We start from the raw sequence: 21,337 nt of genomic DNA, 5'->3' as shown, positions 1-21,337 counted from the left end.
AGAGAGCCCGATGCGGGTCTCGATCCCAGGGTCCCAGGATCATGACCTGGGCCGAAGGCAGAGGCCTTAACCTGCTGAGCCATCCAGGCGCCCCATCTGGCTAGAACTTTTAGTGCGATATTGAGTAATAGTGGTGAAAACAGACATCCTTGTCTTGTCCTGGTTTTAGGGAGAAAGCTTTCACTCTTTCACCACTGAGTGTGATCTTACTTGTGGGTTTTTCATAAGTGCCTTTTATCATGTTGAGGAAATCTCTCTCTATTTCTAGTTGTCTGAATTTTTTTTTTTAAATCATGAAAGTGTGTTGAATTTTGTTAAATGTCTGGGACTTAGTTTTCATGACTGTACTATAATAGTGATTATATCTGACCTAATTTACAAAGATTAAATTATTGTGTTTGTTTCTAAAAGGTCTTTATAAATCGAAAACTGCTGTCTAAAAATAAGATATCACTATGCTTTTAAACTTTTTATTATAAAACATTTCAAGCACACACAAAAATTAAGAGACTTATACACACCTATATACCCATCACTTAGATTGACAGTTGTGAATATTTTGCCATATTTGTTTTATGTATTTGTGTGTGTGTGTGTGTGTGAACTATCCCAAGGTAAGCTGTAGACATCCTGATACTTCACTTGGGTGTCATATATGAAATTAATATATATTCGTATGTCAAATTAATATGTTTAGATATGTTTTTTCTTTACACAGAAAGGAGAGATAATAGGCCAGTGATGATTATTTTTGCTCAGTTTTTTCATAGCCTAGGATTTCTTTTGTTGGCATCAATTCTTTCTCTCTTTCAGTCATGGTCTTTGAAGAGTAACTGTTCTTAAATATTGAGACCTCATATTTTTTTCTCCTCCCTTATTATATAACTATAGAATATTGGGTGGTAGAATATTGGGTGGAAGAGCACTGGTAGGCTCCCAAGGAGGGATGGGGCACATAGAGTACATGGAGAATCAAGTGGGACAGAGCAAGGGAGTTCTGATTTGCCAATGTCAGTCAGTGATGAAATTCACTTTGAAGGTTCATTTCTTTGTTGCTCTTAGAGAATAGGGCCCCTCCTCTGATTGAGTGAGGTTTCTTAAGTAAAGCTGAATAGAAAGGACACTGGAAAAAGTTGCCAAGGGAAGCACGCCTCGTACTTTGGTATTCTAGCAAGACATTAGTGGGGGCACAAAGCCTTCGTGCTCTATGTCTTTAGCACTCAGCTTCCTTTTTAAAATCTGCTCTACTTTCCAAATGAAACCCCAAAACTATCTAGAATGAGGAGGTTGGATTTTGGGATAGGGTGTGATAGGTTTAGTGCTTTGGGCCTCCAAATTGTCATGGCTTCATTGGTTTGGTGGAAGCTATCTGACTTAAAAATAAAGTAAGGGAGGGGCGTCTGGGTGGCTCAGTGGGTTAAAGCCTCTACCTTCAGCTGAGGTCAGGATCGCAGGGTCCTGGGATTGAGCCCCGCATCGAGCCCCACATCGAGCCCCACATCGAGCCCCACATCGAGCCCCGCATCGAGCCCCGCATCGCATCGGGCTCTCTGCTCAGCAGGGGAGCCTGCTTCCCCCTCTCTTGCTGCCTGACTCTCTGCCTACTGGTGATCTCTGTCTGTCAAATAAATAAATAAAATCTTTTTAAAAAAATGAAAGTAAGGGAGACTGTTGTGGTTTCATTTAAATTGGAATCAGGGCTGAATAGTGTATTAGCAAGTTCATAGATATATTGAAACTAATCCGCTTAAAGTATTGCTGAAAGAGGAGTAAAGATTTTTTTGTGCAGTATCAGAACTTAAGAGAAATTACTCTGACTTAAGTTCTTTGACACATTTGAAACTGGGATTGATTTTCTTTGCTTATCTGTATGTTCTTATTTTTCTATAATGAGCATGAAATAACTAATTTTTAAAAAGAAAGCTGTAAGAACGGAAATTGATATTGACTTAACTAATCTCTTAAATATTTATCAAATGCATTATTTACAATGAAGAGTCATATTATATAAACAGGAATCTTAGGAATAAATTCTTTAATTTGCATTGTTTGGCACAGATATGTTCTGCATACTTTGATTTATTTCCTTTAATTGGCTAAGAACTTGAAAACATTATTGTCTTCCCAGGTCTTCCTAAAACTTAATTTCTTCTCAAGTTGATTTTTATTTTCCTGCCTTTCTCTCATTACCTACTTCTCCATTTTTGAGAAATACTTGAATTTGAGATTTAAAAATCTCTATGATGACACTGTGATCTCAGTTCATTTATCTTAAAAGAAAATTATAAAATTGAGTCCTTTCACATACTTTGATTTCTTGTTTTGCTTCTATTTCTTCTACCCCTGATTGCCTTTTTTTTTTTTTTTTCATTTGTTAACCAATCACTAAATAGTGCTACTAAAAAGGTTCTACTCTGGACATATCTACTTCATTTTTTATTAGTTTTGTAATTCAGAATCTAAATTCTTGCATTTATGTCTTCATAACTGATATCTTATTTACTCTTGCTTCCTGCCCTGCTTAAATATATGGATACCTTTGAGTTTAAATGTTTATTAAGGTGAATTTTAATGGGGCTGCCTTTCAACACTAGTGAGTGGAAGCAAAATTGAAGTTTTATATCTTAAGAGAAAGCATGGATTTGTATAGAACTGGGGTTGCTGCTGACTCCCTAAGGAAAACAGTACTTTCCTTAATGTTTTAATTGTAGTTCCCTGTTTGCACAGAAAGTCATGGACCAGATGTATTTGTATCTATACAGTCAGGTTCCCAATAGCAATCTATGCCAGGGGATCTCATCCCATTTTCTGTCAAGCTGAATGAGATTTTGATATTGTTAAGAGTGAACACATTCTCTCTGCCTAGAATTTACTCTTATGCATCTTCTGTATTAGGCCAAGGCTACAAGCTCTGGCATATAGGAAGATAGAAAAAAGAAAGATTCCCTCTGACACAGCCAAGAGTTAATTTAAAATTTTTTTTTTGTTTGTTTTAAATCATACGCTTAGTTTGCAAGACAACATTTTAGGTGCTGACAAATTCTCCAGTTTCTTAACACTGTGTAAAACTTTATTTTTTTGATCAAAAGAGTGCTTTATATGACTCCTTCTTTATCCCTTTTTCTCCTTTTCGTTTAAAGACTCCCAACTCGAACACACACACAAACACACACGTACACGTACACATACACACATGTACACACAGTGTCTCTTCTTTTTGCTCCCCTCCACGTGACTTTCTGAGGAGGTAAGATTTCTACTATAACCTACCACTCTTCACATTCAAATGAAGGGAATGGCAGATTGTATGCCCATCTTGTTGTTAGGGTAAAGTAGAATTTTAAGATTGAGTGTTATTTATAACACTGAGTGAGATGTATATAAATGGAGAAAAGTCTAAATGTTCATCTGTCGCCTCCTAAGTCAGGGTAGGTCTTAAGACTTGGATATTTCTAGTTAGGCTCAGAAGAAGATGGCCACTGTTAGACAGGAAACCCAGTTTCCAATATCCTGACATTCCTACCTTACACGTGGAGAAGTCAAAATCCAGAAGAAAAGGGTTGGTACCATATTACAATAAAAGATTCATGGGAATGATGATGGCTGGCTTATTTATAGTAATTCCCTCAACTTTAAACCTGCTCTATTATACTGTGGTAGAAGGGACTATAACTTACAGAATCCAAAGCTTTTTTAAGTAAAGTTCACCTTTGTCCCCTGTGTGCACACACACATATACACACACACACACGCGCGCGCGCACACACACACACACATATTCTTACACATGTGCCTTGCTTCCTCATGCAGACCCCATGCCAAGATTCTCTGAGGAAATAGATTCTTGACGTTTCTTCATTAATTCAAGAATGTGGCATAAAGGTTACAAAATGAACACCGGGGAGCAGCTGCTTTGATGGTGAACTGCGGGTCCCTTGAGAGCCAATGGTTTTCCCTCTCAACCGAGGAGGCCTTAATGACTTCAAATACCTTGGTATTCATTTACATCCTCATTTAAATACTTGGTAGAAAAATAATTACACTGAGGTGTTTGATGAGATGAAATTTGATCTCAGCAGATGGAGGATGGCTTCCCCTTTCATCAGCAGGGAAACCAAGTGTCATTTAAATGAAAATCTTCCTGAAATCTCTTTATTCCTAAATTTGCTGCCAATATCCCTGAGGAAATGCTTCCATCAAGAAGGCTTGGTGATATTGGGAAAGGGTACCAATTTCAGAAGTAATTGCCGTCAGGTAGAGCAAGAATTTCCCCCACCCCCCAGACCCCCATTTTTAACATTTGCTGTGGCTTTCGAGTTTTGGCTTGAGATAGGACACCAATTTGAGTTTGAAAATGGAAGTTTTCCCCAGCCGGGGGCTGGGGACCAGTACCATGTGCTTCGTAATTTGGAGGGTGCCAGCCGCCCAACCCTGGTGGCCTTGTGCTGCTCTGCAGGGCTCACGGCGGTCTACACGACAAGTAGCTGGTTCGCCCATACCACCTCCCCGCGCTGGCATCTCCCTGCGAGGAGGCACTTGAGTTCCCAGTCAGTGCGGAAGCTGGTGTGGGTGGAGGGAAGGGAGGCAGTTTCGTCCCCTGTTCCCATGGCAGCGACGTAAGATCCTCCGCGCTGAGAGCGGAGCTGATTTCAAGGGAGGTGACTTTTTACAGGTACTTGCCGCTGAAAAATACTTTTCCTGCCAGAATAGACTGAGAGCCCTTGAGCCTGTTTTCACTCTTTACTGTTTACTTTACAGTACGCTTGCCAGGCAGGACTCGGAACAAACAGGGCTGGATTTCCTATGGAATTTTCCCGCCACCATCTGTCATCTCTGTCCTGCCAGTGACGACCACCAGTCACCCTGTCCGGCTAGAGCGACTGTCACCCAGTGGGCATTTCAGGCTGTGGCTCCCTGGGAGACCCCGAGAGACATTTCACTTGCAGCTGGCCCTCTTATTGGCCACAGCAGGCTCCGTTAGCAAGTCAAAAGGCAGTTCAGGGGGCAGCCTATTTCAATGAAGTGCCCTGTGGGGGCACACTGGCTGCTCGGAGGCAGTTTCTCTCTCACGCTGTGGGCTGGAGGGCCAGCTGTATTCTCCGTGGTGGGTGGGAGAGGGAGCCAGCTGCACACTCTGTGGCCAGCGGCCAATGGAAAGTCTCCCAGCCTCCTGTGCCTCTCGCTGTGGCGGTCCTGTCAGCTGGAGCTCTTGTTCCCGGAGGCCAACAACGAGGCCAGTGATAACTGGGCTTCCTGATGCTCCTTTTAGCCCTTTGTTTTGGTAAAACCAGACTAGTCTAGGGGGATAGTTTCTTGCCAGAGAAAGGCAAGAAAAAAAACCCCACAGAGATAACAAACCAAAACAATATATTTATAATATGTTCTTTGTAAATTAAATTTAAAAAACCTAACTAGAAAATCAGGATGGAAGGAAATAGCACTTTTGTGGAAGCTCACAGAGGAATGACTAACAAAGAAGCTCCTCTGTAGAGCGTGTTCTCATCCAGAAAATCTCCAAGCCATTCCCGTCATACTCTTGGCAACTGGGAAGGTTTCGTAAAGGGATTTGGGGAAAAGTGATGTCTTTGGATGGACACTTTTCTTTGTCTGGTTCCTTGGGACTACGCTTGGCATTCGCACCAAACACCACCTTTCTCAAACTGCTCTGCCTCCTCCCATGCTTTTCTTGGGTGATTTGCCATGATGAGATGAGAATATAAGCATTTGAAATGTTTCAGTGTGTTTTAGTACTTTTACAGTCATTTCTCAGGTGTGTTCCTTTGAAAACACTTCTTTTAGGTGCTGTGGATTATGCAACTCTACCTCCTCCTGGTCTTTTGGGCTCCATTTTGAAAAGAATTTGATGCTATGGTTTTATGGTATGAGATACCTTTTCTGAATAGAAGTATTTTATTCTTATTGTATATTTTTATATTATATGGTCTAATTGATATTTGACCTTCTTCGGCCTAAATCTCATCTAATTCAGACTTGCTCGCTGAGATCTCAAATTTCACTGTGTTCCTCTTTTCTTTGGGGACATGATTCATCATGGTCTCTGTTCATCACGGTGGCTCAAAGTGACTCAGACCAGCTCATCACTGGTTTTGGTGACTTATTTGATCAGTCTTGGTATATGAAGGCTTAGAAGGAGCTCTGAGGGTTGGCAGTGTTTACTTAGAGGTAGTAGGATAGTTGATCACCCAGTAGGTAGGTGTAAGAAATGACATTCCTGTTTCTTTTCTAGATATTCAATGCCACAAGAGAACTGGCCAACACTGCGGCCTATCAGTCTGTCCGCATCTTCTCCGTGTCACTTACTCAGGCAGAGCAGGAGCTGGAGGACCTTGCTCAGGTTGACCTGCAGTGGGCTAAGCCCTCCTCAGGTAAGGGATGCTAGAATGTGTGCCAGCGCCTACATAATGGGTCCGTGCCCTAGGTGGAATCTGTAATCTTGGGTTCGCTTCTGATCTATTTATTGTGACTCAACCATCCCTTTACTCATTTCTGTTGACTTTCCACCCAATTTCTGGTGGTAGCCATTTAATGTTTCCTCCCAAGATTCCACCAGTGACTCTCCCTCCTTGCTCTGAGCAGATGACGCTTCCTTGAGCTTTGCTGAACACACTGAGGCCCTTCAGCATGAGCTCTGTGAGCGTCTCTCCCCACTGCCTCAGTGTTCTCCTTTTCTCTCCCTTCCTTTGTTTCTGTGTCTGAATGCAATGGGCTGGTATCCTTTTAGGGTTGCCTCTGATGCAGGCACTCACCCCCTCCACAGCCTTCTTTTACCCTTTGAGCTCTGGTCTTCCATGCCCTTGTCCATTTAGCACAGAATCCTTATTTCCTGCCTGTTCTCTGTCAGGCTTTGTGCTGGGCCTCAAGGATACAGCAGTAAGCAGGGCAGAAACAGGCCCTGCTCTCAGATTTAGCCTTTCTTTTATTCTGACAAAACAAAGGAAAACTGAACATCATAAACATCCTTCTCATGATGCCTCACCTCTCTCCTTTGCTTTGTTAAGCTTTTCTAGAACATTTTTTGTTCTCATTCTTTTGACTGCCTTTCCTTGTGTTCATTCTTTGTAATTTGCCTTCTGCTTCCACCTCAACAATGGGCTCACCTCAAGGCTAGCACTGTGCTTCCAGTTATGCTCTCCAGACACCCTAGCATTTGACACTGCTGACCACTGCTTTTAGAAACTCCACATTCTAGGGGCGCCTGGGTGGCTCAGTTGATTGAACATGCGACTCTTGATTTTGGCTCCTGTCATGATCTCAGTATCCTGGGATGGAGTCCTGTGTTGTCCTCTGTACTCAGTGGGAGTCTGCTTGGGATTCTCTTTCTCACTCTTCCCCTCCCCACCAAATAAATAAATAAATAAATAAGTAAATAAATAACAAATTAAAAAAATAAATAAATTTAAGAAAAAGAAACTGCACATTCTTCACTTGCATAATGTCTCCTCCTCTTCCTAGTTTTCCCCTCTGATTTCTCCCTCTCTCTCTCTGCTTTCTTCCATCGCTTCCTCCAAACGTCCCTTGTCCTTTTTCTCATCTCTTTTCTTTTTTGTCTGTACCTGCTTTACTTTGGTAACCTCTGCTCCCACATGTTCTTCTTTTTTTAAATTCAATTAATTAACATATAGAGCATTATTAGTTTCAGAAGTAGAGTTCAGTGATTCATCAGTTGCATAGAACACCCAGTGCTCGTGACATCACGTGTCCTCCTGAATGTCCATCATCCAGTAACCTCATCCCTCATCCCTCCCCTCCAGCAACCCTCAGTTTGTTTCCTGTGATTCAGACTCTCTTATGAATTGTCTCACTCTCTGATTTCATCCTGTTTCACTTTTCCCTCCCTTCTCCTAGGCTTCTCTGTTTCTTAAATTCTACGTATGAATGAGAACATATGATAATTGTCTTTCTCTGATTGACTTATTTTGCTTAGCATATTACCCTCTAGTTCCATCCACATCATTGCAAATGACGAGATTTCGGTTTTTTGATGGCTGAGTAATATTTCATTGTATATAGATACCACATCTTCTTTACCCATTCATTGGTTATTGGGCATCTGGGCTCTTTCCATAGTTTGGCTATCATGGACATTGCTGCTATAAACATTGGGGTGCAGGTGCCACTTCAGGTCACTACATTTGTTCTTTGGGGTAAATACCCAGTAGTGTAATTGCTGGGTCATAGCGTAGCTCTATTTTCAACTTTTTGAGGGACCTCCATACTGTTTTCCACAGTGGCTGCACCAGTTTGCATTCCCACCAACGATGTAAAAGGAGTCCCCTTTCTCCGCATCCTTACCAACATCTTTCGTTTCCTGCGTGCTCTCACATTTTCAAGTGTTAAATCATTCAACAGATATTCGAGACCCTGCTATGTGCTAAGCACTATTCTAAGTGCTTCGGGGATAGCAGCGAATTAGACAGGCAAGAACACCTGATCTCATGGAGCTTCCGTTCTAGTGCGGGGGAATACAGGAAATGAATAATAAAGTCAGTACATTATATACCAGCCAGTATCACACCAACTAAATTCTCCCTATGAGAACTCAGGAGCTGAACTGATTTGGGTTAATTTTTGGATAAATCTTTTGGTCTATGAACTTTCCCTGCATGTTATCCAAAGCTCAGGAATCAGTTAGATCTGGGTAATGTATTTTACTTTGTTACCAGCTCCCTTTCACTCCAAACTTGGAGACCAAGTACATTTGGGTATCAAGGGGTAGGGTAGATGGTGAGCAAACTAACGAGACAGAAATACATAAATGAAATACATCAGGGAAAGGAGTGCATGTAGGACTGTTGGGGCTGGGCTGGGGTTTTGGTTTCTAGTGGAGAGTGGCCATGGAGGTCCCAACTGAGAAAGGCGAGGCAGTGCAGATATTGGGAAAGAGCATAGTAGGTCAAGTCGCTCTCGTATTCCAAATTTCCACCACCTCTCCTTCTGTTGTCACGTCTCTCTGACTACAGCTGGGAAGGACTCATGATTAGATGGGAGCCACCTGGGTAAGACAGGGCAGTCTCCCCATCTCAAGGTCCTCAACCCCTGTCACATCTACAAAGCCCCACAGCCACGTAAGGTAACATAGCCACAGACTGCAGGCATTGGGCTGTGGACATCTTTGGAGGCTGTTCTGCCTTCCACCCAGTCTCATTCCCAAGCATTTCAAGTGGCTTTCCGGCATTCTGCTTTCTTTCCTCCAAGATGTGATTCCCCTGCCATCTAATCTTTTCACTATTCCCCTTCTGTGGTCTAGGCTCTAGTCACATCCGTTCAACAGTTTTCCTACTCTACGTGCCTTTTGGCACATTGTTTCCTCTGTCTAGAACGCCAGCTCCGCATCCCCCTGCCTCCTCCTCTCACCTTTTCCTTCTCCCGCCCATCAGAGGGTCCACCTTTATACCCACAGCCACCGGACACCAGCCAATGGACATTTACTGGCCTCCCCACCCCCCGTCAGGTAGTAGACGCTGGGGATGCAGAAGGGAAGTAGATAAGGTTCCTGTTTTTGACTAGCTAATAGTTTATGGGGGGGGGGTTCAGGGAAACACTATGCAGAGAATATTATGGAAGCCCAGGGGAGGGGTCAGTCTTATAGGCTTTTGTGATCTGCCTTCCATTTGCTGTTCTTCGTCTTGCTGTTGAAACCCCTTACCACTTGTTTGTACTTCTTGAGGCACTCAACTGTATCTTGCCATGTATTTTGTGCAGCTGAATGTTTGACTTATAGTGTAAGTCTTTATTTACTTTATATACTCTTTATTTACTGTATCCCAGCCAGTAGAAGGGCCTTTGGCACTCAGTCAATTTTATTTCATTCGAAATTGATTTGAATTCCCAGGATTACACTGGCAATGTTTGGAGTGTGCGTGTTCTGCAGTGCCAAGCCGGTGACCTACAGGCAGCAGTAGAACTACGGCGTTTCTGACTTCTTTTCTTGAACTTTTCCTCAACAGAGAACTTAGGCCATGGGATTTTCACGTACATGTCTGCAGTGTGCTGGCTCTTTGGGCGCCACCTGTATGATGTCCTGCAGTACCCCATCGGGCTGATGTCCTCCTCGTGGGGTGGGACACCCATCGAAGCGTGGTCTTCTGGAAGGTCACTGAGAGCCTGTGGTGTTCCAGCGCGAGGGTAAGAAAGTATCCTGAAGTCCGGGAGAAAGATCCAGGAAATTTTATAAGAAAGAAGGACAATAGTTTTCTCGGGAGAATCAAGGATTTGCTGAATGTCCAAATAGGTATTGAATGTACGTAACTTATTCCACGAACACGTCAGGTATTTTTCTCACTGTCCTTGGCACCAGCCTCATCTGAGGATATGTCAGGAAGCCATTACGATCCTTTTCCTTAATAGCGAATACTTACTGAAAGCTTTCTCTATGCCGGATACTGTTGTAATCACTTTCTATGCATTAACTCGCTTAGTACTCCCGACAGCCTCTAGAAGTGTAGATACTATTAACCTAAATCATATGTGAATAAAGCTGCTGAGTCTCAGGTTTAGTAACTTGCTTATGGGTACAACTGGCAAGGGGCAAAGTCTGGCTTCAGTGTCTGTGCTCTCAGCCACCGTGCTGTATTGCCCATGAGAACAAAGAGTCTAATAGGAAAAACAAATATACACGTGATCAAAGAAATCTATTTGATTATGAAATACTTATGATGAAAGCACCATCAGGAAAAGCAGGATCCAGAAGAAGATGTGGAGTTGGGGAGAAAGGAGTAGTTAATAAAATCCTGACACTAATATTAACACAGAGATTTACAGGATGTGAACTGCTTTCTCAGACATTGTTTCATTCATTCTGGGAAGGCCCCTGGGGAGAGGATGGACTTGAGCTCTTGGTGTAGCTCAGGTAAAGACACGCCTTTGGGGGAGGGAGGACAGTCAGCTTTGGAACTGAGAGAATGGGAGGGCTCTCAAGCCAGGCTTCCCAGATCCCCGGGGACAGGAAGGGACTCCACTGACAGTGCGGGGAAGTGGGCATTATTCTCATATACAGCTGCCATGAGTATAAACTCATCTAAGTATTTTACAGAGAAATTTAAGAATGTGTTCAAAGCCTTGAAAAAGTATGCCCTTTGACCCAGGAATTTCACTTCTGGGAATTTATCTTAAGGACATAATTAAGCATCTATGCAGTAATTTTAGCTATAAGGAAGATAAGAAGAAAAATTAATCCAAGTGTCCATCCACTGAATGCTGGTTAGATAAAATGTCTGCATGAGACACTCATAATAAAACACTCCTCTTCTCTGGTCTTAGTGACCTCATCTGGAAACTGGGATGGTCCCCTCTGGACTCACAGAAAGCTGACTGATACACTTATCCCATGGAGAACCTGGATAGATATGAAAGTTGGAGGCTGTTCACATGGGAAACAGAGTGGTTCAGTCTGATTCTGTGTGGTTTCATGAGAGGTTCACCCCAAGTGAAAGCTGGATAGACACAAGTTTCGGGATCATCATGTGATCGGTCACTAGTGCTCTCGTGACACTTGTGGATCTTATCAATTGCAGGTTCACTCAGTCTGATTCTGTGACGGGTCCCAGTAAGCACTCTGTTCTTTGGAATGCCATGATCCACCCACTGCATAACATGACTCTGAAAGGGGTGATATGGTACCAGGGTGAGTGCTCATTCTGCTGTCTCTCCATTGTATCAGTTAGCTTCTGCTGCATAACAAAGCACCCCAGCACTGAGTGACTTAGACAATAATAATTTTATTTGGCTCACCATTCACTGGGTTATTTGGGTAGTTTTCCTGTACAGACTGCTTTGGTTAATTTCTGTTGGGATGTCTGATGTGTCTTTGGCCACCTGGCAGGGTCTGATGGCTGGGTGACCTAGGATGGCTTCTCCTTCCTGTCTGTCTTTTGAGACAAACGTCTGGGGCACCATGGTCTCAAGTGGCCTCTCAGCCTTGAGCAAATTAACTTAGACTTCTTTATCATTGACATTGCAGTGTCAGGGTTCCCCGTGCATCAAGAGAGAGAGAAACCCAAAGCTGAAATACTTTTCAAGCCTCTGCTTGCAGCCTGTTTGCTAAGGCCCCCTTGGCCAGTCCAGAAGGACTGCAGGAAGGCCCACTCCCTAAGGGCATGGATAGAGGTTGGGGAGCAATGCGTGGCCGTGTCTGCACCCACCCCAAGCCCCTCTCATAATCTGGACTGTTTTTAGGGGAGTCCAACGTGGATTTTAACAGGGACCTGTACAATTGTACATTCCCTGCGCTCATTCAAGACTGGCGCCAGACCTTCCACTGGGGGTCCCAGGGGCAGACAGATCGTTTCTTCCCATTTGGATTTGTCCAGGTATGTGTTGAGGGAAGGAAGGTTTGGGCATCGGTGTGGGGGTGTGCTGTGGAGGTCTCTTTCCTGGGATCCATATTCCTTTTTTTGCCCTCATTGTCTGATTAAGAAATGAGTGTAAGACTTAATTCATTTCAGTTCACAGATGGGCAAGTGCATCTGCAACATAAGGTTAATAAGTGATTAATACTTATTAAAAAAGGTATATATGTGCATTAAAGCTATTTAAAAGTAAGCAAAAAAGAAGCTGAAACATTTTGTGGTCACTGAACCTCCACTTTATTTATTTTATTTTATTTTTATCTTTTTTTCATTATTATGTTCAATTAACCAACATATAGAACATTCTTTTTTTTTTTTTTTTAAAGATTTTACTTATTTATTTGACAGACAGAGATCACAAGCAGGCAGAGAGAGAGAGAGAGAGAGAGCGAGCACGGGGGGGAAGCAATATCCCCGCTGAGCAAAGAACCCAATGTAGGGCTCCATCCCAGGACCCTGGGGTCATGACCTGAGCTGAAGGCAGAGGCTGAACCCACTGAGGCCCCCAGGTGCCCCTCAATTAACCAACATATAGTACATCATTAGTTTTTGATGTAGTGCTCAGTGGTTCATCAGTTGCCTATACATTTCTAATTCCCAATCCTGACATAGGCAGACCTCTTCTGCTCATGTGTTTTTGCGGTGAGATCCACACCATAACATTGTACCATAGCTTGCTTCTGCCTTAATGTTATATTGTGAGCAGTTTTTCATGCCAGTTAATATTAATCTTAAGCACAACTTGTAATAATTGCTGAGTACTTTGAAATACAGCTGTATTCTAATTTATTTAACTAGTTCTCAATAAATGGGCCCTTCGGTTGCTTTAAACATCTTGCTTTTAAAAGCAGCAGCATGCTTATTTTCCTTGTGGCTAAATCATTGCATATGTACTTAATTCTTTCTGTAAGATAAATTCCCAGAAATGAAATTGCTAGGTCAAGTTGAACGTTTTTTAAGGTGCTGAACATGTCCTCAAGTTTCTTTGTAGAAGTGTATAAATTTGGATTAATTGTATACTCTCAGCAGGTATGTGTGAGAATGTCCACTGCCCCACAGCCTCCCTAACCAGTGCTGCCCCTTCCCCACCAACAGTGAAGTTTTCCTCTCTCACTGCTCACCCACTGCTCGTGCTCTTTGCTTGGAGCAACCTTCCTCTCCCACACTTTCCTAGCCAACTTCATGCCTCAGACCTCAGCCTGGGTATCATCAGGTTAGGAAGCTTTCTGGGAGTTTTTAGCATCAGGGGTACTTAGCACCCTCTCCTTCCCCATGTTACTTTCATGTCAGTTGCACACATGACCTCCTTTTCCTGGATCACATTTGCGTCCCAGTACCTTACTGGTTGGCAGTCATTAAATACGACCTAACACATGAATGGAAAAAGATGTCAAGAGAAATCATACTTTTAATTAGTGGCAACTAGTTGGAAAGATTCTGCTCTCCTCTTGCTGAAAGGGAAGAAATATATTTAACCAAGTTCATAATGGTGTTGCCCTACCTGTTCCTTTGGCCCTTCCAAGACATAGACATCTTAGCAGGGTGGTCATTCTGACTTGCCTGGAATATAGGAAATAAAACAAGTAAGGTGTTGGAAAAGCGGGGCCCAACTCAGTGTGATAATGGAATAGGCTTTAATATTTGAATCAGACACACGTGCGTCCAGCTGTCTGGCTCTGCACGGCCCCCAGATCCCTCGCACTCGCCGTCCTCACATCTCCCCCACCCTGTCCTAGTTCACCATACCTTTTTTTGGATAAAGATTTTTATAGACCTTCTTTCCACTTATAATTACTTTACAACCATGTTCTTTCTCCTTTCTCACATTTGTTTTGACTTCAAAACAAGATGATTCTACTCATTATTATCAAAATAGCAAGCCCTGTCATCAGCTCTGTGTTTCTGTTGGTGGAAACTCCATTTGGACTTTTGAGGTTCTTTTTTTGTCTTTGCTGTGTAGATGGTGATTTGAATGTGACTTCAGCCAATACCAGCCATGTGTCGTATGCTTATTATATGCCATGAACTGTGTAAAGAGCTAGAAATAGCGCGTGAATCAGAGAGACCTGGTCCTTGCACTCAGGCCTTTTTGTTTCGTGAGACTAATCCCTTAGTCTCCCGCCTTTAGCGATCATCACCAATAAAAATCTGTTGGTTGCTTGTGGAAAGCTGAGAATGCAAACGTATACCTTCAAGGAGACATAGCAAACATGACAAAATAGTGGTTCAGCACGTGGCTGTGGAGCTAGTCTGCCTGGATTCAAATCCAGCTCTGACTCCAGCCATGTGATTTAAAAAAATATATTTAACTTATTTGACAGAGAGCAGAAGCTGGGGAGCAGGGGAGGGAGAAGCGGGCTCCCTGCTGACCAGGGAGCCCTGTGCGGGGCTCCATCCCAGGACCCTAGGATCATGACCTGAGTTGAAGGCAGAGGCTTACCCCACTGAGCTACCCAGGCACCCCTGAAACATTATTTTTATTATTATCTTTACTATTTTAGATATTACGTGAGTTAATCCATATAAAACCTGGCCCATGCCAGGTAATGTTAGTCTTAATTATTATCAATGTGAGAAGTCAGAACATCTGGAGGGACAGTTGGTCTGCGAGGAAAGATGGGTTTATAGCGGTATTGAGTTTGAAATAGCTAGAGAGACGTTAGAGACGGAGGACTGGAGCTCAGTGGAGTTAGATACGTGTGTGCGAGAGGTAGTAGGAAGGTGATCTGGAGCGTGGGAGGAAAGGAAGACCAGGAGGCTAGGAAGTCTGTGGAAGTATGCTTTTGTACCAAGGATCTGGAGGAACGGTGGAGTGGACTGCAGAATGCAGTATGCTGTTGTAAAGTGCCCTGAGTGTGGCCACTTTATTATTCTGTGGTCAATCATATGCCTTCATTAGGAGCAGTATTTCTACTCATTGCTATGGGAGGCTGAACAGCACCCTAGTAGATCTCAGATCAGGGAAAACAAGAATTTCTTTTGGGTATGGAGTGTGCTGGTGCCTCCGTGTGGCCGCTTTGGAGTAGAGCAAGCCACGACAAGGGCCTCCCCGCTGCCATTTTGAAACAACTTCCTGGGCTGCCGTGGCTGCATTTAGCATTTCTCTCTCTCCTGCTTCAGGCTAGTACTTACCCTAGACTCTTTCTGGTAGCTTTGTTGCCGTGATCCTCATCGTGACACCGGCTGGTGACCACGGTTCTGCTCTCAGTCTTCTGGCGGTGGTGTGGGAAGGAGTAGGGTCACTGTGTCTTCTCACCAAGTTCCTTTATGAAGCTTCAGCAGCTTTCATCATTTCATATGTTCAAGCAGATTTGCCCAAAGAGATTTTAATAAGAGAACTGGAAGTGTCCCCTTGGTTCAAGATCGTGTCCTTTCTTCTACCATTGCAACCTCTCCAGGGTTTTCCTGAGGATTTTCTAGAAGGTCAAGAAGCAGAACACTTCCTGTGCTCAAAGCTCCATTTAGCCACATTTGTCGGGATGATCTCAGGTATTTGCTGGCTCTGAGAGTGAGAAGGCTGGGGGAGCAGTCTCTACATGACGTAGCTCCCCTGATGGGGACAGAAATTTGCAAATGGCGTCCAAAGATAGTGTGGTTGCTCCATTTTCCAGCTTGTTGCCTCTCACTGGCTGGACAGGGGCTAAGAATAAGGTGCGGTCTAATTCAGAGAACAGGGTGGTATAAATATCAGAGAAGTGAGGAAGGAAGGGTTGGGACCACATGCGTCTGAGTAATATTAAAGAATTTTCCCAGGAGCTCTGTCCTCTGCAGGAGTAGGAGTCTGTCGACTTTAAGTCGAGATGAAAGCCTTTACTCAGGATGTTACACAGTCAGACGCCCTTTTACTGCCTTTACTGCTCCTGCACTAGTCTGAGGTGCCATCATCTCTCCCTTGAAGTCTTGCCTCCTTCCTGGTCTTCCTGCTTCTACCTTTTCTCCCCTTTACGATAGTCTCATCATTTCAGTTAAAGCCATCCTTTGAAATGTGAGCTGCATCAGAAGGCTCCAGTGGTTCTGCCACACAAGTGAGGTCAGCAAAGCAACGGGCGGTCCGCCCCTGCCGCACTGCCCATCTGACCTCACGCCCTAACTTTGCCTCACTTGCTCCACGTCAGCTGCACTGGCTGTCTTAGTCTTCCAGCACACCAGGCATACTTGGCCCTAGGGCTGGCCATTTTCCTTTCCTTCTGCCTGGAAAGTTCTTTCCCTGGTATGTTAGTTTTCTGTTGCTGCATAAAAAATTTCTGCATATTTAGCAGCTTCAAACAATGCTATACACATTTCTTATCTCACAGTTGGTGTGGGCGAGGAGTCTGGCATGCCTGGCTTAGCTGAGTCCTCTGCTCGGGGCTGCACTGAAGGTGTTGGACAGAGCTGGGGTCTCAGCTGAGGCTTGGAGTTATCTTCCAAGCTTAGGTGGCTGTTGGTAGAATTCGTTTCTTTGAAGCTGTAGAACTCAGGGCAGCTGACTTCTTGAAGGCCAGCAGGAGAGAGTCTCAGACTTCTCTTCTCAGACTTCCCTTTTTTAAAGAATTTTCTGACTGAGTTGGGCTCTGCATCTACTCTTCCTTTGGTTACCTTGAAGTCTGCCGATAAAGGGCCTTACCTACATCTACAGAATCCCGAGATGGGTGTTGTCCTTTTTCTGGGTCCCATCCCCTATCCAGGTGGTTGCTTGCTTCTGTTATTTTGTCTTTTAGGCTGTCTTATTCCTGCCCATCCCATTTCTGCTGCTCTCCTAGGTCAGGCCTTTTCTCTCATGTGTCTAGAATGTTCTAGTAGCTTTTAAACCAGTCAGCCTCTCTGCTTTTGGGCTCTTTTCTTCACAGCATCATTTGCATGATCACTAGATTAATCCTTTGAAATAGTCCTTTTATCATTTTCAGTGGCTCTCTAATTTCTAAATTAAGGTTAAATTCACACAGAATTAACCATTTTAAAGCATTCAGTTCAGTGGCATTAGTACATTCACAGTGTTCTGCAACCGTCACCTCCATAGTGATCCACTGTTGCTTGTGGGGGAGTTAGAAACTGTATCCAAACACTTGCCTCACTGTCTTAACAACATTGTCTTTCCTACATAAACCCTTCAGTTCAGCTCGATTACTCTCTCTCTTGCTTTCAAAATTGCCTTTTTCTTTCTTGGGTTTGCATATTATAAGATTCTGACATATCCTGTTTGTAGTGACTACTCCTATTTTCTGGGCCCATCCAAGGTTTTTTTTTTTTTTTTTCAACATATTCTGAGGTCCTGTTGTCTTAGAATAATAAACTTTAATGCAGAGTACTTGCTGTCTGTGCCTCCATTGTAGCATTTAATTCATGCTATTTTATATTACTCTTCATTAATATTTCTTATGTATGGGTCTGTCCCCTCAACAAAGCTGGGAAGTACTTGTACCAGTTAGCTATTGCTATGTAACAGATCACCTCAAAACTCCATGGCTTAGCATAACATTTACTGTAGCTCACATGTGTGGGTCGCTGGGGGCTGGTTGATCTTGGCTGAGTACCACCGAACTCTCATATCTCTGTGGGTCAGTGGCAGGTGAGGGCTCTCACTTAGGCTTGGCTGGAGTGGGTTAGAGGAGGACAGTGCGTCCCACGGCGCTCACCCTTCTGCAGAGAGCTGTGGACTAGGCCAGGCATGTCATTCTTCCGACAGCAGAAATGTGACACAGCAAGTGGAACCACACAGATCTCTGGAGGCTGAGGCTAGGAACTGACGTGTCCTAACTTCTGTTTCAGTCTGTTGACCAAAGAAAACCACCTTAGAAAGTGGTGGGGAAACCCAGCCTTTCTTTTCCTGGGAGAAACCCCAAAGCCGGATGGCAGGAAGGTGTGGCTATAGGAAGGGGGGAAGAATTGGGGTCTTTGCTGCAATTTACCACATGCTCACAGGTGCTTTCCTCTCAGGTTCCTTATAGCACTTGAACATGTTTTAGATCGATGTGTCAGTTACCTGTTACTGTGTAACAAACAACCCCCAAACTTAGTGGCTTTAAAACGTCAGCCATTATATTTGCTCATGATGCCATGGGTGGGTCAGGCAGGGCTCAGCTGGGGCAGCTCGGCTCCGCTCGTTGTGATGTCAGCCTGGCTTTCTCCTGTGGCTGCGATTTGAACTGAAGGCTCTAGCATTCACATGACTGTCCCCTCTGCTGAGCCCACAGCGTCATTAACCCCTCTCCCTCCTAAGGATCTTCTGATGTCCAAGGCCCCCATCTCCATGTAGTTTCTCCAGCAGCGCAGCTGGACTGTTTTTACCTGGCCATCCGCAGGGGCCAGGAGAATGAAATCAGAAGGAAAGGGCACTTGGGACAATGGCTCAGAGGCCGAGGGTGACTTCTACTGCATTCTGCTGGGTGGAGAGTATCACAGGCTCAGCCCAGATTCAGAGGGAGGAGGAATAGGCTCTGCCTCTTGATGGGCGTTACAGCACAGACACACTGGGGTGTCGGGGGAGGGGTATTCAGCCACAATGGTAAGAAGCTCACTAAGTACTTGTTGAAAGAGCATTTGAATGAATGAATGAAGCAGAAGCAGAGTCTGCTTATGAAGAAGACTCTAGGACAGGATTCTGATGCAACATTCTCTGCTTTCTAGTTATCTTCATATCTTTCTGCAACCTCGGATGACACATTCTCCCAGATCCGTTGGCATCAAACAGCAGACTTGGGCTATGTCCCCAACGCAAGGATGCCCAACACTTTCATGGCAGTAGCAATGGATCTCTGTGATAGGAAGTCACCTTTTGGCAGGTACAGGTGCTTCTTGGGCTTTGTTTGAACAATACTCCCTGTTCTTTGTCTGTGGCCTTCACTCTGACGTTCACTTGTGAGAGGGCAAAGAGTGGGTGCTCTAAGGACTGGACCTTAGGAGCATTATCTGTTCATCATTTACACTGGCATGGGTTGCAGTAACTAAATCCCTCCACATCTCCGTGCCTGGTGCAAGGACATTTTATTTCTTGTTCACACCACATGTCTGAAGGTCAACAGAGGTCAGCAGAGAGGATTGCCGGTTAGAGTCATTCACAGATCCAGAGCAACAAGATTCCAAGTTGATCTGGGCTTCCAGGCACCTTAAAGTCTCCCCCTGGTGGTGAAAGGAGCTTTTGCTCACATTGCATTGGCCAGAGCAGGTCATCTGGCTCTGCTGGGCTTCTTCGGGCGTGGGGAGAGCAGGAAGTGGACTTCTTCCCTGAACTCAGAGCTGCAGTGACGAGATATCTGTGAATGGCTCCAGTGACTACCGCATGCTAGCTGTGGAATACAGGGGGATCTGAAGGGACATAGGGCCCAACTCATAGTGTCTGGTTTATAGTAGGAACTTGAACAAATATTTATTTTTTTGTTTTATTTTTAAAAGATTTTATTTATTTGACAGAGAGAGATCACAAATAGGCAGAAAGGCAGGCAGAGAGAGAGAGAGAGAGAGAGAGATAAGCAGGCTCCCTGCGGAGACTAGGTCCCAGGGCCCTGAGATCATGACCTGAGCCAAAGGCAGAGGCTTAACCCACTGAACCACCCAGGTGCCCCAAATATTTATTTTTGAACAGATGACGATTGATTGATTGAATGAATAAAACCTGGAGGGGGCTGAGTGATGAACGATGGATTCAGACGAAACACAGGACTTTCAGTGGCTAGAAGAATTTTGCGTCAGCTCTCCTCCAGTGCCTTTCCTCCCTCCCTGGGAGATCTTTATTCCTTCCTTCTAAGTCACTTGCTTTTTCATGGTTTCTCACCCATAGGAGGCCCAGAGCCCCATTTATGGTCACAATTCACCATGTCTCCTAAACAGACGAGCCTCTGGTCACTGGCTATTAGATTTAGTCAGCTTCATTTTTACCTTCCTGAAGGGTGCTTTGTGTAATCCTTTTCTCTTTTTTCTTTTTTTTAAAGTGTGGTTACTGTTGCGCTCAAGTTCTCTGCTTGTTCTTTCTCCTGCAGCATCCACCCTCGAGACAAACAGACAGTGGCTTACAGGCTGCACTTGGGGGCCCGGGCTGTGGCTTATGGTGAGAAGTTGATCTTTCAAGGACCACTGCCTGAGAACATGGAACTCCTGGCTGACAAGGGGCTGCTCAACGTCACGTATTCACAGGAAATCCGGGTGCAGAGGCAGGACAAGATATTTGAGGTGAGAAGAATGTTGAAACAGTAGGGATTCATCCTATGTCAGGGTTTTCTCCACACCGAGGCCCATCTCTAATTGTAACATTTCTGTGAGGCAGAGCTTGGCTTTTAGTAGGGTGGAGTTTATCTCAGAGGAGTGACTGAGTAGCTATTAATTCATTCACTTAGTGGTAATTTTTTTTTTTTTAATTTTTTTTCCAATTTATTTATTTTCAGAAAAACAGTATTCATTATTTTTTCACCACACCCAGTGCTCCATGCAAGCTGTGCCCTCTATAATACCCACCACCTGGTACCCCAACCTCCCACCCCCCCGCCACTTCAAACCCCTCAGACTATTTTTCAGAGTCCATAGTCTCTCATGGTTCATCTCCCCTTCCAATTTACCCAAAAGCACATACCCTGCCCAATGTCCATAACCTTCCCCCCTTCTCTCAACCCCCCTCCCCCCAGCAACCCACAGTTTGTTTCGTGAGATTAAGAGTCACTTATGGTTTGTCTCCCTCCTTATCCCATCTTGTTTCATGGATTCTTCTCCTACACTTAGTGGTAATTTGATAGGACAGTCCAGGAAAGGAATTCACATTAAATATTCCTTTTGTATTTCTGCTCCCAGAGCAGCCATCTTTGCTCTGGTAAGGGCTTGGGGCTTTCTGTGGAGGTTTCCTATTGAAAGATTCCTTACTCCTGAGTATTTCCCTCATCCTTGGATGTCTTTTTATATCACACGATCCCAAATTCTAATATATTTTTGAATTTAGTGTTTCCTTTGAGAGGCTTAGCTTGGGGGTTTGTAAGTCAGTGTGAATTAATGTAATGAAACTACTT

At 44.1% G+C, this 21,337-nt stretch overlaps 1 protein-coding gene across 1 annotated transcript in view; it reads left to right on the top strand.

Annotated features, from left to right (window-relative positions):
- The window catches only part of SIAE (sialic acid acetylesterase), a 40,700-nt gene that overhangs the window by 17,189 nt on the left and 2,174 nt on the right, over positions 1-21,337 (top strand). The window contains exons 4-9 of the mRNA XM_044258113.1: positions 6,248-6,386; positions 9,969-10,146; positions 11,535-11,644; positions 12,196-12,329; positions 18,975-19,129; positions 20,324-20,513. Coding sequence (XP_044114048.1) covers positions 6,248-6,386; positions 9,969-10,146; positions 11,535-11,644; positions 12,196-12,329; positions 18,975-19,129; positions 20,324-20,513 — 906 coding nt within the window. The remainder of the gene's footprint in view (positions 1-6,247; positions 6,387-9,968; positions 10,147-11,534; positions 11,645-12,195; positions 12,330-18,974; positions 19,130-20,323; positions 20,514-21,337) is intronic.

The sequence above is a fragment of the Neovison vison genome, chromosome 7 (genome assembly GCF_020171115.1).
Source record: "Neovison vison isolate M4711 chromosome 7, ASM_NN_V1, whole genome shotgun sequence".
In the NCBI taxonomy this organism is placed as follows: domain Eukaryota; kingdom Metazoa; phylum Chordata; class Mammalia; order Carnivora; family Mustelidae; genus Neogale; species Neogale vison.
The sequence above is the reverse complement of the archived record's forward strand: the minus strand, read 5'-3'. Positions and strand labels throughout refer to the sequence as shown.